The 22,513-nt window shown below is 44.8% G+C and overlaps 1 protein-coding gene across 5 annotated transcripts; it reads right to left on the bottom strand.

Moving 5' to 3' along the window:
• Positions 1-258: 258 nt before the first annotated feature.
• Positions 259-16,432, bottom strand: LOC128405285 (uncharacterized). Of its 5 annotated transcripts, none has more exons than XM_053371759.1 (13): positions 16,221-16,431; positions 15,599-15,770; positions 15,166-15,410; positions 14,576-14,712; positions 9,214-10,696; positions 8,838-9,006; positions 6,633-6,889; positions 5,799-5,929; positions 4,587-4,824; positions 4,232-4,367; positions 2,534-2,781; positions 1,248-1,384; positions 259-1,155 (listed from the first exon to the last, which is right to left on the bottom strand). In XM_053371759.1, exons 1-13 carry the CDS (start codon positions 16,279-16,281, stop codon positions 889-891), a joined length of 3,681 nt encoding a protein of 1,226 aa, XP_053227734.1. In that variant the 5' UTR covers positions 16,282-16,431; the 3' UTR covers positions 259-888. The 5 variants fall into 5 exon arrangements, with proteins under 5 accessions (XP_053227734.1, XP_053227735.1, XP_053227737.1 ...); XM_053371760.1 differs by having other exon boundaries at positions 15,692-15,770; XM_053371761.1 differs by having other exon boundaries at positions 1,004-1,151; positions 16,221-16,432.
• Between the last annotated feature and the right edge of the window lie 6,081 nt (positions 16,433-22,513).

Here is a 22,513-nt window from a genome sequence, read left to right as displayed (position 1 = left end):
AGGACATATTTTAAGGGTCTGAGAGCCTATATTTCAATGCTTTACTTTGCTGCATGTTTTTATGATTGTAAATCTCTGCTGGGGTTCTCTCACCAAAGAATGCTTGCCTAAAACCTGGATAATGGCATCTGGAAAGTGTGTACATACACACACCCCACCTCCGTATTTTTTCCTTGCCACCAACAAGGAAAAGAAGGGCTTGAAGTTTCAGTGCTAGGCCCTATATTGGTCTTATACTGACTTGAACTCTACAATGTATTTGAGAGCATTTTTGTTTTATTGATTCGTAGTTTTAATTATAAGATTAGAGTCCAAGTGCTGATATCAGCTATACTTCCCAATTGCAAACACATATTCTATGCAAATACCATGCTTGGGAGAAGTAACGGGAGACTGCACAAATCAGAAGCTATCTGGAGGGTCGACTATGTATTGTATAGAAAATTCTCCAGAACGTCTACCATGGTTTTTCTATCTTTCTCCCTTAAAGTCCTTAGGATGATGCCTTACATATTCTTGAAATATCTCCATCTCATTTTTGTTACTTGCTCGTTTACTGAAGCAATAGCTGGCGCAGAAGTCCACAGTAGCCTCAAGTCTTGTTGCTAGACTCTCACTCCCAGGGACAGGCCTCTAGTTAATGGCATTGTCCGGAAAGGTGCACATCTGGGCCATCCCAGCTGAGACTTGATAGACCACTGCTGGAGGCGACTGTGGCAACTGCCCTTCACCTGGCAATTTGTTGTGGATATCCCATGGTGCCTGCAGAGATGAGGAGAGCGGGGCCACCTCCAGCACGGAAAGTCATGCACCCGGTAATCGACTGCAGAAGCTGAACCCTCCAAGGCAGCACCTTCAATAGGAATGAGAACACACTAATATGTGTGTTCAGCCTAACTCTGCCTCCCTAAACAATGAGAGGATCAGGAGGAGCATCCAGCTACTTGGTCCACAGGCTGCTGCTCTCCCACGGGGCAGGAATAATTGGTGCTTGGCTTGTCTGGACGTTTTTTCTATCCAGTCCACATAGGAGGTGATGCTGGAGGACAGAACAACCATCTGGGATCCCGGAAAGGGCTCACTCATCAAGCCAACCTGGCTCCATGTCATGCTCTTGGCCTCCAAGTGGCACAGCAGGGCTGCACCCTCACCTACCTGGGAGAAGAAGAAAAGAATGAAGCAAGAATGGCCTATCACAAGGTGTGAAGATGAGTGGTTGGTTGGAGGCTGTTTGGAGAGATACTCACAGCAGCACCAGGAAGGTAGCTAGAGCTATTTCTTACAACACAGTACATGCCTGGATTGACCCCAGGATGTTCCTTGGCACAGTCTGAGGGCATCAGCACCTTGACTTGGTATGCGCTGGAGTCAGCCCCAATTTCACCTGTCAAAAGATGGGTGATTAGCCAGCAAACTGCTTCCAATTCACTTCCCACTTTTGGGAAAGAAAACTTCCAGAATCCTTCCTCCATCCTATGGCATACTGCCCCAAGCTCCACCCTGTCAGAATCCAGCCTTGACTCCCAAATGCCCAGACTCTACATTTGTCCGCTGAATCACACCATTTTATCCTGAACTAATTTGTCTCAGGAATTGTGCCCCCACCCCACCTCTGCTTCCATCACCACAATAATAATCTAGTTTAGCACCACTGAAAAATCCACCACTTCCCTACGCTTTTAGCCAAATGCTTTCATCATATCTACGCCATAAACACGGGGCCTAATTTACATGTTGTGAGGGACACGTTACCACAGACATATGGTCCCCTCCTGCAACTGCCAGGACATGAGATATATCATCATTGCTTTCAGTGTTTTTTCACTGTACTTCATTGGATGATGTTTGCAATGTGCATGATGATGGCATGTAACATGTCATTTAACAAATGTTACTAGGGAGACACAAGAGGTGCCGTGAGGCAGCGACAGTCAAGAGTTCCTCTCAACATCTTTCTGGTACACTTGCACTAATTTTATAGCCATTCCTTCTCCTCAGATAACCTTGGGGATTTTTTGCTCTGTGAGACATCGCTGAGAAGTCTCAGCACCCTTGCCAAACTACAATGCTCAGGATTCTTTGCAGGCTGCCATGGCCATTGCATAAAGATTGATGGAATATAGATTTGGAGAGTAGATGTGTCCCTGGTGGGTGTGTCTTCAAGGACTGTCCACTTCCACTCAGCACAGCTGATCCTTACAGTTCACACACAAGCTCTGTGTGTGTGTGTGTGTGTGTGTGTGTGTGTGTGTGTGTGTGTGTGTGTAAGCAAACGTGCGCGCGCACACACAGAGTAGTTGGGGGCAAAAGCCAGGTTAAGCTCCATTGGCTGCCTGCACAAATCATGCTGCAACTTGATGCAGCGTCACAGGGCTTCCAAATGAATGTACTAAGGGATATTTGATGTTAAGGAACAGAGACTGTTTGAAATAGTCTTGGAGCATACAGCCCTATACAATAGCAAGGTCCCTCTCTCCTCTCCCTCTCCCTCCACCCCACTCTCACCCCACTCCCAGTCAGTCTCCTGGCATACCAGATGGCATCATTTGTAGACCCATCACTTTGCAGCTATCCCAGGGCTCCTTTGGGAAGTACGCCATAGCAGCCACATGTTGGTCAAAGGCGATGGGCTTCTGGAGGAGCAGCAGAGCCACGTTGGAGCTGCCAGAGAGACTGTGCTGCGCCGTCTCCTCATAAGGGTAAATTGCAGCAACATGGATGCCTCTGGCGTGGCCCTTGGGGTGTGTCAGCCTCACAAAGACAGCTATGTTTGCTGGGTCCCTGCAAACAGTAAAGAGGGGCCTGGAATAACTCTGTTTTGGGTCAAAGGAAAAGCAACAAGGCAAAGGGAATAGTGTAGGCTAGTCCATTAAGGCAAATGGGGCGCTGCCCCACCAACCTCAGTCTGCCCTGAGCCCCTACCCACCTGCCTTCTTAGCCACAACCAGTTCAGGTGATGGCACTGGCCGGCTGCTTTTTCCTCCTCCTCAGTCTCTGGGTTGCCCTTGCAGAACTCCACAGGGAGCAGGATGGGGACAAAACTAGAATCAGTTGGCGCTGGCTGTTATTGACTCCCAACTCCATTTTGGCCTCCCTGCTTCCCACCCTACCAGTCCCAAATGGGCACTAGCCATCACTAACAGGGAATAGTCTCTTGTTCTTCATTTTTTTTGCTCTTGGTAGGACCCATAAGGTCGGCGGTTCAAATCCCCGCAATGAAGGGATGAGCTCCCGTTGCTCAGTCCCTGCTCCTGCCAACCTAGCAGTTTGAAAGCACATCAAGTGCAAGTAGATAAATAGGTACCGCTCCGGCGGGAAGGTAAACAGTGTTTCCATGCACTGCTCTGGTTCGCCAGAAGCGGCTTAGTCATGCTGGCCACATACCCGGAAGCTGTATGCCGGCTCCCTCGGCCAATGAAGCGAGATGAGCGCCGCAACCCCAGAGTTGGCCACGACTGGACCTAATGGCCAGGGGTCCCTTTACCTTTACCTTTAGGACCCATAATGATGGGACAGGGCAGGCAGCAGGCTCAGCTATGTTTACATAGTTTATTCAAAGTAACAACTCCTTCATAAACTATGGTAAACTTGATGTTGACCTATGTTAAAACTAATCTAGGCCTTTTTCTTGCTTCTGTTCATGTTACCTGAGCTCATTGGTGATGCTGCGGAGCACAGCCATCTCCCTTTCCTGTATGCCCTCTGGGCAGCTATATCCTACATCAGGGGTCAGAAAACATTTTCAGCAGGGGGCCGGTCCACTGTCCCTCAGACCTTGTGGGGGGCCAGACTATATTTTTTTTGGGGGGGGAATGAACAAATTCCTATGCCCCACATATAACCCAGGGATGCATTTTAAATAAAAGGACACATTCTACTCATGTAAAAACACACTGATTCCCAGACCGTCCAAGGGCCGGATTTAGAAGGCGATTGGGCTGGATCTGGCCCCCGGGCCTTAGTTTGCCTACCCATGTCCTACAGCCTAGGTGAACAAAATAGGTGTGCCTCGTTCACATTCATCCTGTAATGAAATGTCTCCCTACCCTAACATGTAGCACGGAATGGATGAATATTGATAAAAGAACTAGAGTCCCCCAAAGGGCATGGGCTCTGATCTCCTAACACAGGGCTAGAGAACCTCTAGCCTGTGGGCCTAAGTTGGCCCACCATGCTTCTCCCGTTTGGCACTGATTCTGAAGAAGGCCAGGAGAATGGGGGCATCACTTACGTCTGTTGAACACACTGTGCTGTAGTCAACACCCAGTAGCGGTTCAGAATTGAGCCCCCGCAGCTCTGATTCTCACATGTGGCGATGAGCACTTGCCAGGGCAAGGACAATTGTGCTGAGATCCATGCAGCCAGGGCTGAAGAGGTCAAAGAGGCCGGGTCAGCGTGTGGTAGGGGAGAGGACAATAGCAGAGCAAGGGAGGCTAACTCTAAACAGCAGGAAATGTACATGGAATGCCATTCAGGGGTGCTCTGGAAGGCATTGTGCCATCATAGGTACAGGCCACAGTGACCAGGGGGAGAAGGGACATGTGTTTTGAAGCAGCTCACATGAGAAATTCCAAGCTATCACTCACTCTCTGGTTTCTGTAGCTGCCTAAGATTTTTTGTAGGCCTCAGATGTTTCCAAGGAACTGTGCGATTGTAACGATACCCTGCAACCTTTGTGGTCCTCTCCAACCAGGGCAGGTAGTGGGGCAGACTGCTGAAGACATAGGGGCGAGAGCAGGCTTCATCAAAACTGCTCAGCACCCCCAGCTGAAGCCAGGCCCCATCCTGGGGGTCAGGGCAGATCAGCGGAGAACCCACATCACCCTGGATAGGAGGAGGGAGAAGGAAGAGAAAATGAGAAAGGGAAGTAGGTACAAAAGAAACTTCCCAATCATTACACTCTTTCTGTTATGTACTGAAGTTCTCATCCTGGGCCAGCAGGGGGATACTGTAGATAGTTATGCAAATAAGGGATCAAAAGTGACGTTCAGTGATTGGATAGTTTTAGAAAATTGTTACAGTTACGTTGTACTGGAGCTCTATATAAGCAGGCTGACTGAACCCTTCAGTTCAGTTCTGTTCTGACCTGTGAATAAACAAGAGCTGTTTGAAGAATCGCTGTGTTGTCTGATATGTTCACCCAAAACTTAACACTTTCAAACAGCAGTTGACCTGCTTTCTGTGGGGCACTTTATGCTAGAGCTGGCTCAGTAGCTGCCTCAAACAGCAGGAGCCCACAAGGCTTTAGCCCTGCAGGTGCCCCACCTGCCCCACTGCTGGCACAGAAATGGTGCTAGTACTGGTGCCGATTTTGGCTGAAATCACATCCGAAATTTTGCAAGACCTTGTGGAGCATGCACCATCTTGTGCAATTTCAGTGATATCTCACCCAAAATTGGTGCTGTTGGCAGCAGGGCAGGTAGAGAAGAACACTAGTGGCAGCAGGTATGGTAGCGGCAGTGGCAGGGCAAGGCGGCACTTCCTGTTTCGACATGCCGCCTCTGCTTTATGCAAACCATGTAAAAAGGTAATTTGTAAATACCCATCTACTGGATCCATGATAGCAGTATGAGAGAGACAGAGAGACAGACAGACAGAGAACATGCAATATCTAGGTGCTGTTGTACACCTGAAAGAGCTATGTGTGGCAGGCAGGAATTATGTCTTTTAACCTCTTCAGTTTAACAAATGGGTGAGGAGACTGACTTTTTAAATCCACAGCCAGCTGATATCAGCACCGAGTCAAAAAGCGGTGGAGGTGGGTCATAAAGATGATCTACTCCCAAGCTATCTCTCACCGTGCAGACTCCTTCCGGGCCCATTTGAGCCTTGATACAGAATATGGCATTGGAGAGCTGCTCCCCAAGCTGGTCGCAGCTGGTGACGCTCAGGATGTCTAAGGGATGTCTCAGCAGCACGGCAGGGCCTCCTACAGCAGGGAGAGAACACATGGGGGTAGCACCATCTGCCCTCAAGTTAGGCAGCATAAATCCATCTCCATGCCCTCAGTGATGACCACCAGCAGGGCACAGAGATGAGAATCCTTTCACCTTCCAGCTGTTGCCAGACTACAGCTCCCATCATACATGACCTTTGACAATGTTGGCTGAGGCCAGTGGGAGATGGAGTCCCTTAGCAACTGGAGTACTGCAAGTTCCCCACCCCTATAGTAGGATAAAGAAATTGAGCAGATGGGAACAGGAGGGCTGAAAGTTGAAGTGGGCAAGAGGAATAAGGAGAAGAGTCCAGACCAGGGCAAAAGAAAAGGAATATTGGGATAGAGAGTGGACAATGGACAGGAGTGTCCATGAAGATGAGCTGTGGAAGGTTGATGTTCCCAGACTTATCTGAAACAACAAGACAGCTCTCTGGCTGGCTGCAAGAGTGATGTGACACTAGCATTATACCTTTTATGCATCATTTCATGAGAGGGCCCTGCACAAAACCAGAGAGACTTATCTCTCTTGAGTATCTTTTCCAAGCCTCAGCCTGGGGACCCTAACTACTAACTGATATGCAATCTTGCTCACAGAATCACAGAGACTGGAAGAACCAACAAGGTCATTTAAGAGAGCCCCTCCCTGTGCAATTCAGATCACAGTGTACAAGGAGAAAGCAAGTGCACCACTCACCTTCCAGCACAGACCAGCCTGGTAGCCAACAATTTCTGAAGTCACCTATTGCATCTGCCTTGTCTGAGAGACACACAGGTGCAACAAAGGGACCAAATTCCAGTGGCTCCTCCAACTGCAAAAGGCCCAGGTTGTGAAGGTCCCTGTGCTCCAACCAGTTTGGGTGTGTCAGAGACTGGCGGGTCTGCACTGAGTACGTTGCCTTGGAGATGTCAACTAGACCAGCCTGCACCAGGGCCAAAGCTTCTGAATTTTTTCTGAAACAGAGATACAGCAACATAATAGTTTCAGCAACCACACACAACATGTTGCGGAAGCAGGTATTGAGCACTCTCTTGTAGATACTGTTGTTATTTGAACTTTTATTATATGAACTGTGAACTGTATATAAAATGATCAAATAAAATGTGCTTCTGTGGCCCCATTACACCTGCACAGCATGTAAAACAAATGACATATATTTGGGGTGGGAAGGTTATTAATGCTACATAAGGACTTCCTACTTCAGTGGGCAGAGAATGATGAACACATGTTCCAATGTGGTGGCTGGGTAACGTTTTAAGGTGCAACTCAGCACAAGTCTGGAAATCACTGGGAAGGATAAAAATGCATACTGTTCTAGCATGCTAGTAAACTACCTTGTAATCCTAGGATGAAGGGCAGTATAAAATAATAATAATAATAATAATAATAATAATAATAATAATAATAATACAATAAAATTCAGCATTTTAAAATGGATGCAATACTGGTAGCAATCAGGTGCTTGGGGCAGCAATATATTTTGTAAGAGTGAACAGCAGTAAAATGGCAAATGCAATTCAATGTATACATGGGCAAACAACAACAACTTCATTTGACCAGGAACGAAACCAAGGGTCATAGTGGATAGCTTGATGAAGATGTGTGGCAGCTGTGGAAAGGTAAATTCCACTTGAAAATAAAAATGCTGATATCATAATGCAGTTATTCAAGTCATAGTGCAACCACCTTTCGAATACTGTGTACACTTCTGGTCACCACAGCTCAAAAAGAGTATTTATTGTAGAGCTGAAAAAGGTTCAGAAATGGGCAACCAAAATGATCAAGGAGATGGAGCAACTCTCCTATCAGAAAAGCTTACAACATTTGGGGCTTCTTAGTTTAAAGAAAAGATGTGTAAGAGGAGGCATGATAGAAATGTATAAAATTATGGAGGAAGTGGATGGTGTTTCATAACACTAGAACTTCGAGACATTCAGTGAAGCTGAATGTTGAAGGATTCAGGGCAGATAAAAGTACAGTTTTGAGTAAAACCATTGAAATTCATTCCTTATATCTTTAGAGTTTTGGTCTACCACTGCAATTTTATTTATAATATTCTGTTTTCCCCCCTTCTGCAGTTGCCATGCCATGTATGGCACCAAAAAATTCATTTTTCAGCTTGTTATCAGATGAAGGAGAATATATTAAAAATTGTGTATAGGTGGTACCTGATGCCCACAAGACTCATCAAAATGTACAAAAGGGGCTCTAAACTCTGTTGGATATGCTCAGAGGAGGAAGGATCCCTAGAACACATGTGGTGGCCTTGCAAGCAGTTAAAAATATTGGGAGATGGTCGATGAAGAATTTAAAAAAATCTTTAAATTCAGCTTTCCCCCCAAAACTCGAAGCCTTCCATCTAGCCATCATAGGAGAGGAGCTACCCCAAAAGGTGTGTAACCTATTTTTATAGGCCACAGTTGCTACAAGAATTATGTATGCAAAGATTTGGAAAGACAAAGCAGAAGAGCAATTGTTTGATAAACTGACAGTTTGCAGAGTTAGCAAGCATGACTTCTGAAATAAGGGATTGTGATGAAGGGAGGACAAGGGCTGAGTGGGAATATTTCAGAGAGTACCTAAAAAGAAATGATATTACAACTGGCCTGCAAGCAACCGTTTGAACAACAGTAAAATAAAAGGAAGGAATTGGTAGAATTAAAATAAGGTGTAGAAAACAATGGAAATGCAGCGAACTAAGGTTCTGTTAGAATGTCACTGAAGGTTAGGTTGGGAAGTCTGTAAAAAATAGTATAAGGCAAAATGTGTATGGTGTACTGTAAAATTGAAAATGCAGAGAGAGAGAGAGAGAGAGAGAGAGAGAGAGAGAGAGAGAGAGAGAGAGAGACCAAGACAATGCACCCATCTAGAACTAGGTCAACCTGAAAACAGGATACTTACATAAGGTTGGCACAGTTGGCTGAGGTTAAAATCCACCAGGGGTTGAGAATGGAGCCAGCACAGAAATGCTGGATGGGCAGCGTGAGGGCAACAACTGAGGGAAATTCCCCCAACTCCGCCTCAGAGCAGCTTGGGCATTTGGGCACAAAACCAGGCCGCAGCCCACATCCTGAAGGGAAAGACCAACATATTAGAAATAAATTTGCTTGCCTTCAGTTCTCAGTTTATCTAACGGAAGTCTGAAATAATATTATCCAGTACAGTCTATTTCCCGACAGAATGATGGGGGAGCAACTGGTGGCACACACATAACCAGTTCCTCAGATCTCCCCCTTATTATTATTATTTTTCAGGGGTGGGGAGTACATGTACTCACCAAATTTGCGATCCGTAAGAACTGCCATCTTGTTAAGTTGGTAGGTATGGGAGTTGGCATCCCATGCCAGTCCCATCTCACACTGTTTCAGCGTCACCTGTACAGGGAGTTGCAAGTTGGGCATTATGGTTACACTAGGTGGGGCAAGTAATGCTAGGGAAGGGCCAGGAGATGGGCCTTCCTCGCGTTTACTCTTGGGGAACTGTGGCCTGGCTACAACAATATGAACAGGAGCACCTTGGTTGATATAAGTGTCTGGTATGGATGCTACGGCTGTTGAAGGAGGCGTTTGTGGCTGTGAAGTGGTAGCAGGTATTATTATTATATGTGGTGGTACAACAGCTGACATTTCTGTTGAGTGTATTGTGGATGTTACAGATATTTGGTTGGTTGTAGAGGATGTTGTGGACGACTGCCCTGTTGTTGTGGACGACTGCCCTGCTGTTGTGGACGACTGCCTGGTTGTTGTGGACGACTGCCCTGCTGTTGTGGATGACTGCCCTGTTGTTGTGGGCGAATGCCCTGTTGTTGTGGACGAATGCCCTGTTGTTGTGGACGACTGCCCTGCTGTTGTGGACGACTGCCCTGTTGTTGTGGGCGAATGCCCTGTTGTTGTGGACAACTGCCCTGTTGTTGTGGATGACTGCCCTGTTGTTGTGGACGACTTCTGCATTGTTGTGGATTTTAGTGCTATTGTAGATGTTGCAGAAGATAAATGTTCAAGTGTGGAAGACACTACAGAAGATGTTTCTCTGGCCATTGTAGATGTCTGTCCAGTTGTTGAAGATGATAAAAATGAGGAGTGTCTGGTAGTTGTAAGTGTTACATGGGGTGTTGTGATATTGGGGAGGGACTGTGTTGTTGTGGATGTTTTCTGAATTGTTGTGGTTGTTGTAAAATTTACATGATTATCTGCTGCAACTATTGTGACTACTGACTGTAGTCTATTGAGTGAAGATGTAGAGTGCACTGAAGTTGTAGGTATTACAGTCAATGGTTTTGTAGCTTCTGGCGATGGGAGTTCATTTGTAAAGGTAGAATCCAACAGTGGAGGGTTGGATGTCAAAGCTACTTCTGATGGTTCAACAGGTCCAACTGCTTCAGATGCTTCAGATTCTTGTTCCACAATTGGGGGTGTTATAGAAGCTTGTGGGACTTGTGTGGTTGTTTGTGCTGTTGATGTGAATACTATGCCTGTTGGGAATGTTACAGATTCTCCAGCTGTTGAAGATAATTCTCCTTCTGTTTCAGACAGAGCATATAATGGTGTGATTGCTGGGGAAGACAATTCACCATTAGTGGTCTTGCTATCTTTCAGTTGTGGACCAAGTGCTCCTTCTTGACTCAGCCACTTCAAATGGGATAAAATCTGAGAAGCCAGGATAGGAGCTGTGCAGTCGTGTAAGCTCTGGGACACAACACCCATCACCTCCCAGTGCCCGCTGCCAGGGTCACGACAAATCACAGGACTGCCTACAGACACCTGTAGCAGAAAAGAGAGCATGATAATCAGAAATGGAATGAGACAACTAAAGCAGATGATAAAAAGGGGTCTGTGTCACTAAAAGCAGTAAGAAAGGCTGCCTCTTGGGAAGTATAGGAGCTCAGTAGTTTTTTTCCAGCTCCTCAGCTATGCTGCAGTTGGCATGAAGAGGCAATTATTTTGTTTGATTGTGCTGTTTCCTGTCCGCACCAGCAGGTGAAACATGACAGGATGTGTCCAGAATGAAGAAAAGGTGTCCCTGTCATCCCCGCCCTTCATTTCTCCTACATAACTATTTGTGCTTTCTGGTAATGTTTGTTGGTGTCCTATACACTCACACTTTTAAAAAAATCCCATTAGAATTCTGGTATTTCCAAACCTTGGACAATCTTCCCTTCCCCTCTGCTGACTGTAGTTCCTTTCTAATCACATTGGTCCTATCAAATAGTATAAGACCAGATCTAACTTCCCACATACACAAAATGGTGACTAGAAAAGGGAAGTATAGAATGGGCACCCACTAGAGAACTGATGAGGTAGAGGGGACTTCCGGGTTGGTGCCTCCAGCAATGGCGGAATTCCTCTGATCGGGAGGAATTTGCCCTGTGGGAATTTGGGTCTGTACCGCCACGGCAAAGGCGGAGACCCATAAAAATCACAGGTGGGAGAAGCCTGTGAACGTGGGATTCGGCTGGCACCTTTTGCGCCTCCCCTACTCGTGGGGAAACCCGGTTTTGGGGATCCAGAGCGACATGGGGTGAGAGGCACGGTGCTTTGAATCGTCTGCTTCTTCCACGGAGCGAAGCCGCATAGCTGTTGCCAGAGAGCACTGAGCTTTTCCTGTGGACAATTTGACTCTAAAGTAATTACCCGTGAGTAGAGCTGAAGTGGGAGAATTGGATTTTTAAACGTTTAATTTGGTATCGAAACGGGGAGGTTCAATACAGGAAGTCCGCCTCCCCCTTTTGTAAATAAACTAAAGCAATGTGGCTGCAAGCTGAAGTCTTGGAAAGCCTTTTGTAAAAGACTAACTCCATCGGCAAAGAACTAAACCCCCCCTTTGGAGACAGGAGAAGAGGGGGGGAAGTGGTGGACTGAATATGCCTGTAGGAGAGAGTCAAGAGAGTTAAAATACCGCCACTCTGACCCTGGACATTGACAGCGTTTAGAACGTTCATAGACAGGTAGCTAAACAAGAGAATACATTGTTTCTACTGTCTCCGGCTGTTCTTAAAAAAAAAAAAGGAGTAAAAGTAAAAGTATCTGAAAACTGAAACTAACTTTGGATTATTGGAACTGTGTTTAAAAGAGGACTTTACTGACTAATACAAATAGAAACTGTTTTCCCCTAGTGGAAGCTTTTGAAATTGGTTGCTTTACAGGAGCTGGGCTAGGGGAATTTCCAGCTGCAAGATAAAAAATTGTGAGACTCTGGGATTGACCTTGAATCTCTTAAGTGTTATGGCAAATGGAAAGGAAAAAACAGACGGAATGTCGACAGAAGAGGCCTTAGCGGTCGCATTAGTGAAAATAAACGATTCGCTGGAACAGCTTCACAATAAAACAGACGTGATAAATGTGAAAGTGGATGCTGCAAATATTAAAATAGACTTAATTGTAGAAAGTTTAAATAATCTGGGACTAAAGGTGAATACCAATACAGAAACCATCCAGAAATTGATACAGGAATCTACTCTGGTATGGCAAACTGCGGATGAAGTCAAGGAGAAAACCCTTGCTGCTGAATGTAAAGCAATACAACTGGAGAGAGAGAGAGTTCCATCCATACAAGGACAACTTGATGAACATAAGCTGACATTTGTTATGATTGAACTTAAAGAAGAACAGATGAATTTGAGGACCAGAGCTCTATCTGAATTGGAAAAGGAAAGCTTGACAGAGTTTCAGGAGGAGACAGGACTAACATCGGTTGAGAAAGAGAGGTATTTGGGGGTTAGTATGACCACCAAAAATGTGAAACTATTCAAGGATAACTGTGAAGGACGTTGGATTGAAGAGAAGGGGGATTTGGAAATATGGACAAATCTGAAGTTGTTATTGTTGGGCCGAGTTGCTGTGGTGGGGATGAGGGTTGCTGTGTTGTCGGGGATGTTGCTTTTGTTTCAAACATTGCAAGCTTTGGATGGGATAGATTGTCTTAGGAGGTGGCAGAGGGATGTCTCTAGATTTGTTTGGCAGGGCAGGAAGCCTCGAGTAAAATTTAAGATATTGACGGATGCCAAAGAAGGAGGTGGACTTGCCCTGCCAGACCCCTAAACTTTGTTGTGAACCATCTGCTTTTTGCTGGCTGAGAGAATGGCTGCTTCTTGAAAGCACTGAAGTGTTGGATAATGGCAGATGAAGTTGATGGACTATATGGAATTGGCAAAAATGACTGGCAAGATCCGAGACCAGGGAGAAGAGTCGGTGGAAGAAGACTGGAAAAAGTTTAAAGACTATTTATAGAAATATTGTAAAATTAATGACTGTTAGAAGAATGTTGGAATGAAGTTATATGGCTTTAGTAGAAATGTTATAAGGAATTAAGTATAAATAGATTAATAGAAAATTAAAGGAAAAAATAAGGCAAGAATGTGTTAAGATAATTATAGGATAGAAAACAGAGGAAGATGGAAAGGAATTGCTGAAACAATTAATAGAAGTGGAATACAAAAAGGGAGGTGTGAGGAGGTCGTTGGAAATAAGCGAATGAAAGATAAGATATTGAAAATGTTTGAGGTGTTTTTAAATTGTTTTTGTTTGGTTTTGTTAGTTTAATGTGTTATGTAGTGTTTTTGTATTGTATTTGTATTGTTCTTTTTCTTTTCTTTTTTTGTTTGTAGTGTTGTGTCGAAACTGTTCGAAAAGTAATAAATATCATTAAAAAAAAGAGAGAGAGAACTGATGAGGTAGAGTGGGTTTGGAATACAGAATCACAATTTGCTGGCCGTTGCTGAAGTATGAGGGAAGTGCTGCCCTTCTCATATGCAGCTTCCTTTTTGAATTTTGAACAAGGACCCCAAATCAATAGGGATGTGCCTTAACACATCTTCCTGCATCACAAAATGCAAAGAGATATGACAACAGCAATAGCATTGTGTGAAGTACTCTGTCCTGGTACCCCATTTGCTAGAGAAAAGGCACCTGGCAAGGGATCCAGGAAGAGAAGAAATGTTAGCAATGCTTAAGCTCCTGGGTTGTTCTGGAGACAGGTTGCTTTGTACAAGAGGCTTCTTCTCTGTACAAAGTACCCTTTCTACCTGTTTCCCATGTTCCCTTTTGTGAGGCTTATGTGTACAACATGAAGTCAGAGAGATACAGGCACATGCTGTGCACCCTATTATCTGGTCTCCCTGTGTGGGATTTATATACAAATGGTAATGAGCTGTGATGGGTTGATGAGTGAGTCACCCCATATCCACCCCATTACCAGAAAGCACCCCATATACTCTGTTGTGGAGATGTGGTCTGGACAAAAAATTATGTGCAAGTGGCCATTGTTTAATCCCTTCTCCCCAACGTGATCAATGGGAAGGGTTTTTTGTGGCCAGGTCAATCTGCCAATCTAGCAGTTCGAAAGCATGTCAAAGTGCAAGTAGATAAATAGGTACCGCTCTGGCGGGAAGATAAAGGGCATTTCTGTGTGCTACTCTGGTTTCGCCAAAAGCGGCTTAGTCATGCTGGCCACATGACCCAGAAAAACTGTCTGCGGACAAACGTTGGCTCCCTCGGCCAGTAAAGCGAGATGAGCGCCGCAACACCAGAGTCGTTCGTGACTGGACTTAACTGTCAGGGGTCCTTTACCTTTACTAGGGTTGGTGTAAAGTGTGTGTGTCCCCATTCACACAATCGACCCTGAATCCATTCATAAGGGATTACCATGCAGTTTGTGTCATTAGACGCCTCTCTTGAAACACACAAGTTCCATGATTTGCCTATGTCAGGCCATTGCTTGGCACATTCCGATGTCACCAAAGTATGCACAATGATCTCCTTCACTGACCATCTGAAGGACCCTGTGAAGATGGAGAGATGACTATAAACTGCAAGGCCTGTTAGCCTAACTCCAGGGATCCACTCCAGCACTCATCATTCTCAGCACTGTGCGTGTGTGTGCATGCGTTTTTTTAAAAAATAAAATTCTCCTATATAGCCTTCTCAAACTTCTAAGCCTTCACTGACCATATTTTTTCTAATATTTCCATAGCCCTAAGATATATCATTTATATAATTATATAATAATATAATTATACAATAATATAATTGAGTAATAATCACCCCAACACTCTCAATATTAAACTATGTGCCAAATACACATTAGTTGAGTATAGTGGTTCTAACAGATGTGACACATACACTTAGTCTTTTTAAATAACTTGCAGACTTATGAGTACCTATGACTTTGGCTGTGGTCACCTTCCCCACTAGCACAATCCCCTCAGACCTTGACAGGGCACCTCCAAACTCACCGTCGTGTCTCCGCTCAATAATCCTACATTCCTCTTGTGTGTCATAGGGTTTTTCTTTCCGAATGACACAAGCTGGCCATATGTCTGGCTTCCTTAAATCAACTGGCTGGCCAAGCAGAATGAGTCCCAGGTCATTGTTGGGTGGTGCATCCCAAGAGCTGAAACCCCGGTGTGAAATGAACTGGCTCACTGTCTTGGTGCTGAAACGACCATGAGCGCCAGTGAATTCTACATTGCTCGGCTGCCTGCAAGGCAAACATGGAAGGTCATTTCATAATCAACCATAGCTATCAGATCCTGAATGGCGAGACCTTACTCCACAACAGCCTGTTCATTGTTCAGGCACTCTGTTTCATTTCAGAACCAACCATCTTAGGACCAGAGCTAGCACTCCATCAGGAGAAAAGCGCTTCCAATCTCTCACATTACTCACATCAGTAGGAAACAGTTGGCTGCTGTCAGGATCCACCAGCTGCTCAGGACAACTCCTTGGCACCTTTTGCCATTGCCAAATATGTTCACTAACCATGGTGCTTCCAGGGCTTCTCTCTCTTCTGGGGAGGGAGACTTGTCCCAATTCGTCCAGGGATGCCGGATGCTACAGACTACAGAGGAACAGTAGAATATTGTAGGATCTCCCATTCCCTGCACCCTGACTGTGGTACAATGTGTAATACATGCTTTAGTTGGGGCTTTGGATATTGAGTGGTGGTTAACCCCAATGGAGGAGTCTTTGATGGCTCACCAACACTCCAGGCCAGTTCTAGAGTTAACCTCTAATGTAAACCAGTATTGCACACCCTCCCTCAATATGGTACATGTTAGTCAAATGAATTAGTTGGCTGTGCAAATGAACGCCACATGGAACCTTTTTCTTTTTAAAAATATAAGCTTTATACATAGTTCATTGTCAGGGGCTAATGTTCTGTACTTGAAACCTCCCATTCAGTTATACCACTTAATCCTAAAGAGTTTCTGGGTTGCACAAGCCTTTCAGCTTCCCATAACATGGGGAACAGAACTCAAGTGTGCCAGCTCTGACTGTGGTCACTTACAGGTGGTGGAGGAGGACAAAAACAACTGGAAAAGGGCAGAGAGCCCAAGGAGAAGCTCCATCCTTCCTCTCTATGGCAGAGGGAGGCTTTGGGATCATAAAGGTGCTTCATAGGGAAGATGAGAAGAGGTAGTGTAATCCACAGGCCCCACTGAGGCAGGGAGTCAGCACATGAGTTGTCTGGGATGGAACATTTAAGCTCACAAAAGACTCACCTGTGACATCAACTCCATAGAACTCTGAGAACTGCTTTGAATTCTAGCATGCCTTAAGACTCGAGTTCAGTGTTCCTGTCACCTCTTCTGATCCTTGAATGCAGTTCTCTTCCAAAGATGCTGCTGTCCCCAGCACTGGCTGGAGCTGGTGGGAGCTGGAATCCAAGAAACATAAGAACACGGGAAAAGCCTGCTGGAACTGGCTCACCTAGTCCAAGCAACCTGTTCTCATAGTGGGCAACCAGAAACATATGGGAAGGGCCGAAACAGGACCTGAGTGTAACAGCACTCTACCCATCTGTGATTCCCAGAAAGTGGAATTTAGCAGGGGCTAGAACATGTGGAGGAACAACTGTGACCTGTATGTTAAAACAGAACTGTTGTGCAATTATGGACATGGCAGTAGTTTGCAATTAGGGATACTAATTATGTTTTATGACAGTGTTACACTCTAGAATAAGGTGCATTTAAAATAAGGTTCCTCTGAGCCTTGTAAATAAAGCCACAGGTGTTACCAATCACCTGCAAAAAATGTTTACTAGCCTACTGGGAGGCAGACAGGAAGGATGGAGAGCTCTGTCCCTCTTGGATGCATTTATCTCATGTGTGGAGAGTACTGAGTGCTCCATCTCTCCTCCATAGGCCTGTTCTCTCACTTTCATTGAATTCCTAGTTGCTAGTGTTTAATACAGGGCTGGGTTATCTACTGCTGTGTGAATACAGTACTGTCAAATTAGCATGCTTTAGCTGTACTTGTTCATTAATGGAATTCTCCTACTCCCCATATCAGTGTTAGCCACTTAGGGGCACTTCCAGATGAGTTTGTGGAATGAGTGCTACTCAGTGCCATTTTTCTAGCAGTGCCAGAACTGAGTTCCAGATGGAAAAAGCTCTGGTGGCTGCTGAAATGGAATACACAAGATGAAATGGTAAAATCAAGTATGATTAAATGGGCTCAGGACATTGGTCATAACATTATGTTTGCTGATTGGGAAAAGTTGTGGACCACCGGGTTGAAGTTTACGGCGTGTAACGCCTTAAGAGAAAATATAATGAAAATGATTTATAGGTGGTACATAACCCCAGTCAAGCTTGCAAAGATCTACCATTTGCCTGATAATAAATGTTGGAAATGTAAAGAAAAGGAAGGTACATTCTTTCACCTCTGGTGGACGTGCCCGAAGATTAAGGCATTCTGGGAAATGATTTATAATGAACTGAAAAAGGTATTTAAATATACTTTCCCCAAGAAACCAGAGGCCTTTCTCTTGGGTATTGTCGGCCAGGGGGTGTTAAAGACAGATACAATTTTTTTTATGTATGCTACAACAGCAGCTAGAATACTTATTGCAAAGTACTGGAAGACACAGGATCTACCCACACTGGAAGAATGGCAGATGAAGGTGATGGACTACATGGGTTTGGCAGAAATGACGAGCAGAATCCGAAACCAGGGAAGAGAAGCGGCGGAAGAGGAATGGAAGAAGTTTAAGGACTATTTAAAGAAGTACTATAAAATTAATGACAGTTAGAATGATGTTGGGCTTAAAATAAATGGTTACTATTAGTAATGGTTAAGACAAAGAGAATAAGGATGACTAACATAAATTTATAGTAAAATAAGGGAAGATTCGCTGAATAATTATAAGAACTTGGAATACAGAAACGGGAAGCGAGAGGAAGTCGAGGAAGTAAGGTTTAAGAAATTAGGACATGAAATGGTACTTGTGTTTTTTTTTGTTCTGTTATTGTTTGTTGCTTGTTTATGTATGTTTTGTTTGTGTTATATAAAAATTCTTTAATAAAAAATATTATAAAAAAAAAAGGAAAAAGCTCTGGTGCTACTCATGCATGCAAGTTTTTAGTGTATCAAGGTGAAGTCATAAGAAAACTAGCCCATGCTCCCCACCCCATTTAATATTGATTGCTCCTTAGCACACAAAATCCAGTTAGTATAACATGTTATACATCTGCAGTCACTGATGTTGAAGCTCCTTAGTTTTAGTGGGCAGTTTGTCATGTGGCTGGCTTCTATCACTACCCCCTTTGCTCTGTTTTGCTGCTCAGCTGAGGATCATAACCTAGCCATTTTACTGCTGGTGCACAAGTGGAATGTCCAGACTGATATCTGCAACTCAGCGGCCACTTGCCACAACCAGGCTGTTGTGGAGGCTGGCTGGAGTGGTGGCTGTGGGAGCCATGAACCCCAATAAAGGCTGTGAAAACTTGCACTCATTCTGCTCCAGCTTCTTTCTTGGAAAGTAAATGGCTGGTCGAAGGAACCTCCTCACTGGAGCAGGGGCAATATTTTGATAGAGGTCTTGCATAAGAGCAAACTTGCACAAGATCCTTTTTTTAAAAAAATGGCTGATATATGTATGGGGACTATCTTTAAGCAACAGGATTTGGGACCTGGAAGTGGGGTAATGTTGAAGGAAAACATCCAGAGTTAGCTCAGCTGGGCTTAAGCTTTGAGTACTCTGGTGATCTTCATAAAGTTAAATGCAGCTGCTGTATTCTGGTCCTTTATTATATCTGGAACCCATAGATGGGTGGGATTTGATGTTCCCTTGTCCTCCCCCACCCAAAGCACAATCCTCGTTTCCCCACACTGTGAAATATGATTATAATACTGTATCTGCTCTTGTGCAATTCCTGTCAATCTTTTTCTAGTGTGCATGTTTAGATAAAGAAATACCTGTGTTCATACCTAGAATGGAATAAATAGTGGAGGGGCAGAAAGGACTTACTAAGAGAAAATTCACACAAATTTTACAGTCACCTGGTTTTAGGGTGCTGGTACAATTGAACTTATTTTTTCAGTTGCCAACTCAACACATTCAAAGGGCTCAGGTTTGTGTGCATGTTAAACATTATTTAGAAAGAGCAGCCAGAGTGGGGGTGGGGGGACCACATATAAAATGCCTACTGAAAACAAAATACCACATAGCGTTTTTATGCTTATTCTCAAAAAGTAAGGTCTGCACCAAGCATCATATTCCTGCTCTTAGTCACCGGGGTTTGATATTTTGAGTTAGATGATGATGATGATGATGATGATTATCATCATCATTATTATCATTATCATCATCATCATCATCATCATCATCATCATCCCGCTTTTCCCTCAGAATGCCACCATGAGGGAAGTCATGTTTCACATGGGCCAGTGAGACGGGCAAAGCCAGCTTTCCCCTCACGCTTCAACTTGCCCTCAGACCACCCGAAATGTTCAAAAGAGGACCTTGAGTCATCAGCGCAGGGTGCTTTCCCTGGTGACCATCCCCACAGCTGCCATTCCTACTTGGCCTCCCGCAAGTGGGCGAAGCAAACACCTCCCTTAGCTGCCTAGGGATCTGTCCCCTCGCCCCTTTTAAAGATGATGTCGGCCCCGTGAAGCTGTTCTCCATGAGGGCGCCTTTGCACCCCATGCCCTGAAGATGGCTACGAAGGAACTGGCACTCGAAGATTTTGCCCACCCCAGCTGTCTTCGTGTTTTTTGCGGTTCATGAAGAAGCAACATATGTTTTCCCAAGCAGAACCGTCTGAGGACGTAGGAATGGCTGCTTCACTGGGAACAGAACGATAAGACCAGTTAGGGGCAGAGGCTATCTTGCAAAGGAAGGCAAGATGCAGACATGTTTGTGTTTCTGTCCTCGGCCAGCAGACTGGAGTGGGGGGACGGGGACGTGCATGAACATGGGGGAAGCGCTGCCCTTCAAATTCCAATATACTTTTAAATTCCAGCGACAAAATAATTGCATTCCTCGACTGCTTAAGTCTCACGAGGGTGCGCCGTCTAGCTAGATCCGCTTCCACCCTCACGTTGCTTCTGTGGCAAAGGGAAAACGGGACACCAGAGCAAAGATTGCTGAAAGATCTCATGGGGTGGAGGATGACAAGTCTTCATCATGGACTTCCAAAAGGGCAGCAGGGGAAAGAGTAGAAAGTCATCCTTCTGACACACACACACAAACACACACCCACATTCTTCTTTCTACCCTTCACATCCATCGTGTGAGACTTGTTTAGAACTGGCACTTCATGCTCAGGACAGAGCTGTGCTGGATGCAAACAATCCTATACATGTCTCCTAAGTAAGTCACATTCAATTCAATGTGACTCCATGCCTATGATGCAGGATTCCATCTTTAAATGTGTTTAGCATTCTGTCTGACTCCTTCCTTTCCCCAGGGCTACAACTGTTTTGCACAAAGATACAGCAACTCGGGATTTCAGAGGATCTCCTGGGCGCTGTGGCTTTCCCAGTTGCCAAAGACCATGTTAAAAACTAGGCTGTGGGACATAGATCGCCAGGAACTAATTTCAGCTGCGGAAAAAACATGCCCCCCTCTTCATTTTCGACTCTCTTGGGCGCAGGAATTTAATCTTAATTACTTACAATTTTTGTTTAATCCGCAAGAAAGAAGGGCCTTTTCACTGGCCAGGTTTAATTCTAATCCTTCTAACCTCCTTTGGGGCAGGTTTGCAGGTTTGGCAGAAGGAGATAGGATCTGCCCATGCAATGCCCACCTGGTGGAAACTCTAGCTCACATGGCCCTTAACTGTAAAATGTATGATGATCTCCGCCAACAATTTCTAGACCATCTATGTATTCCAACATAGAAACCAGAGACGGAGGTCATGCGCTTCTTATTACAGGGGAGAGACCAGGAGCTCACCAAGACAGTAGCTAAGTTCCTCTATTTGATTTTTTGTCGCCAAAGTATGCTACAGGATCCTGCCCTTGCTGGAAACCCTCAGAGATGAGGCGGATTGCTCGCCTCTTCTGCCCTTTGGTGGGTGACTGTGCTGTTGGGGTGGCGATGAGATCGCACTGGCCTAGCTATTTCAAATGTATTCTGAATGTTCTTATGGGATGCCAATAAAGGTTACTTGACTTGACTTGAATTCAATGTGACTCCATGCCAAAGATGCAGGATTCCATCTTTGAATGTGTTTCATCCTGTTCTGCCACTTCTCACACCCCCCCCCCAAATTCCTGGGTACTCTGCTTCCACAAAAGGGCCACTGGGCCAACTTAAGAGCTGCCAAGAGGGGGAAATGTAAACAGATGCAGTCTAGCGGTCTACCACTAAGCAATAGAACAACACCCCCCATTTCTTCACCCTCTTTCTTCTCCACAACCATAATATGTCCATGACATTAGTGTCTCATACTGAACATTAAGTTGTGGAAAATACTATGAATCGAAAGTGGAGACGCTATATGTATTTTCCCTTATTTGTTTATTTTGTAACACAAAACCTTCAATAAAAACTTTTTTTAAAAGGAAGAATGCTGTGCTGAACCACACTAGGTGGCTCTCCAAAAACAGCCACAAACGTATTGCTGCTGCATCCTTCCTTAGAGGTTGTGAGCACCTCTGGTGGTGCTAAAGATGTGCGTTCCTCTATTACAGCTGCTTTTGATGCTGCACTGTTAGCCTATAACCATGAAGGTACAATATGCCTTTGAGGCAGAGAGAGAACAAATTCAAGCCCTATATGAAGCTCACACAGTTGCTCCCCCTCCCCAATTAAAGAGGGCTTTGCTATGCTTAGCATGTAGGTGGTTTGGCTATGGGCAAGTGCTTCTCATCCAAGTGGCAAATTACAAGGCAGGCTTATACACAGGCTTTCTCACTCTCATATATCATAAATGGCTAGTTACAGCCACACTCTGTTCTGCATCCAAGCATTACTTGTTTTGACATGAGCTCTGCTTAAAAATAACAAATGTTTCTCAATAATGAGGTACTAACTTCCCCAAGAGTTCTCAAAAGCCAGCCTAGGAAAACTAAGCAGGATGTTCTGTGTATCGGACATCCTTTATAGAATTTGCTTCCCACCCTTCCTGGAAGGAACTCCAGGCAACATACGTAGGATTCTCTAATTTTAACCTCACAACAGACCTGGGTAGTAGGTTGGACTCCAAAATAGCAATTTGATAAAGGTCACCCTGTGAACAACATAGCCGAATAAGGATTTGAATCTGGTTAAACACATCAGAATCCACCTATGAAGACACCAAGGAGGCCCCTCCAGATACAGCAATGTCTGTCACCAGACACAGGAGA

This window comes from Podarcis raffonei, chromosome 17, assembly GCF_027172205.1.
Source record: "Podarcis raffonei isolate rPodRaf1 chromosome 17, rPodRaf1.pri, whole genome shotgun sequence".
In the NCBI taxonomy this organism is placed as follows: domain Eukaryota; kingdom Metazoa; phylum Chordata; class Lepidosauria; order Squamata; family Lacertidae; genus Podarcis; species Podarcis raffonei.
Note: the sequence above shows the minus strand (reverse complement) of the source record. Positions and strands in the feature narration are given on the sequence as shown.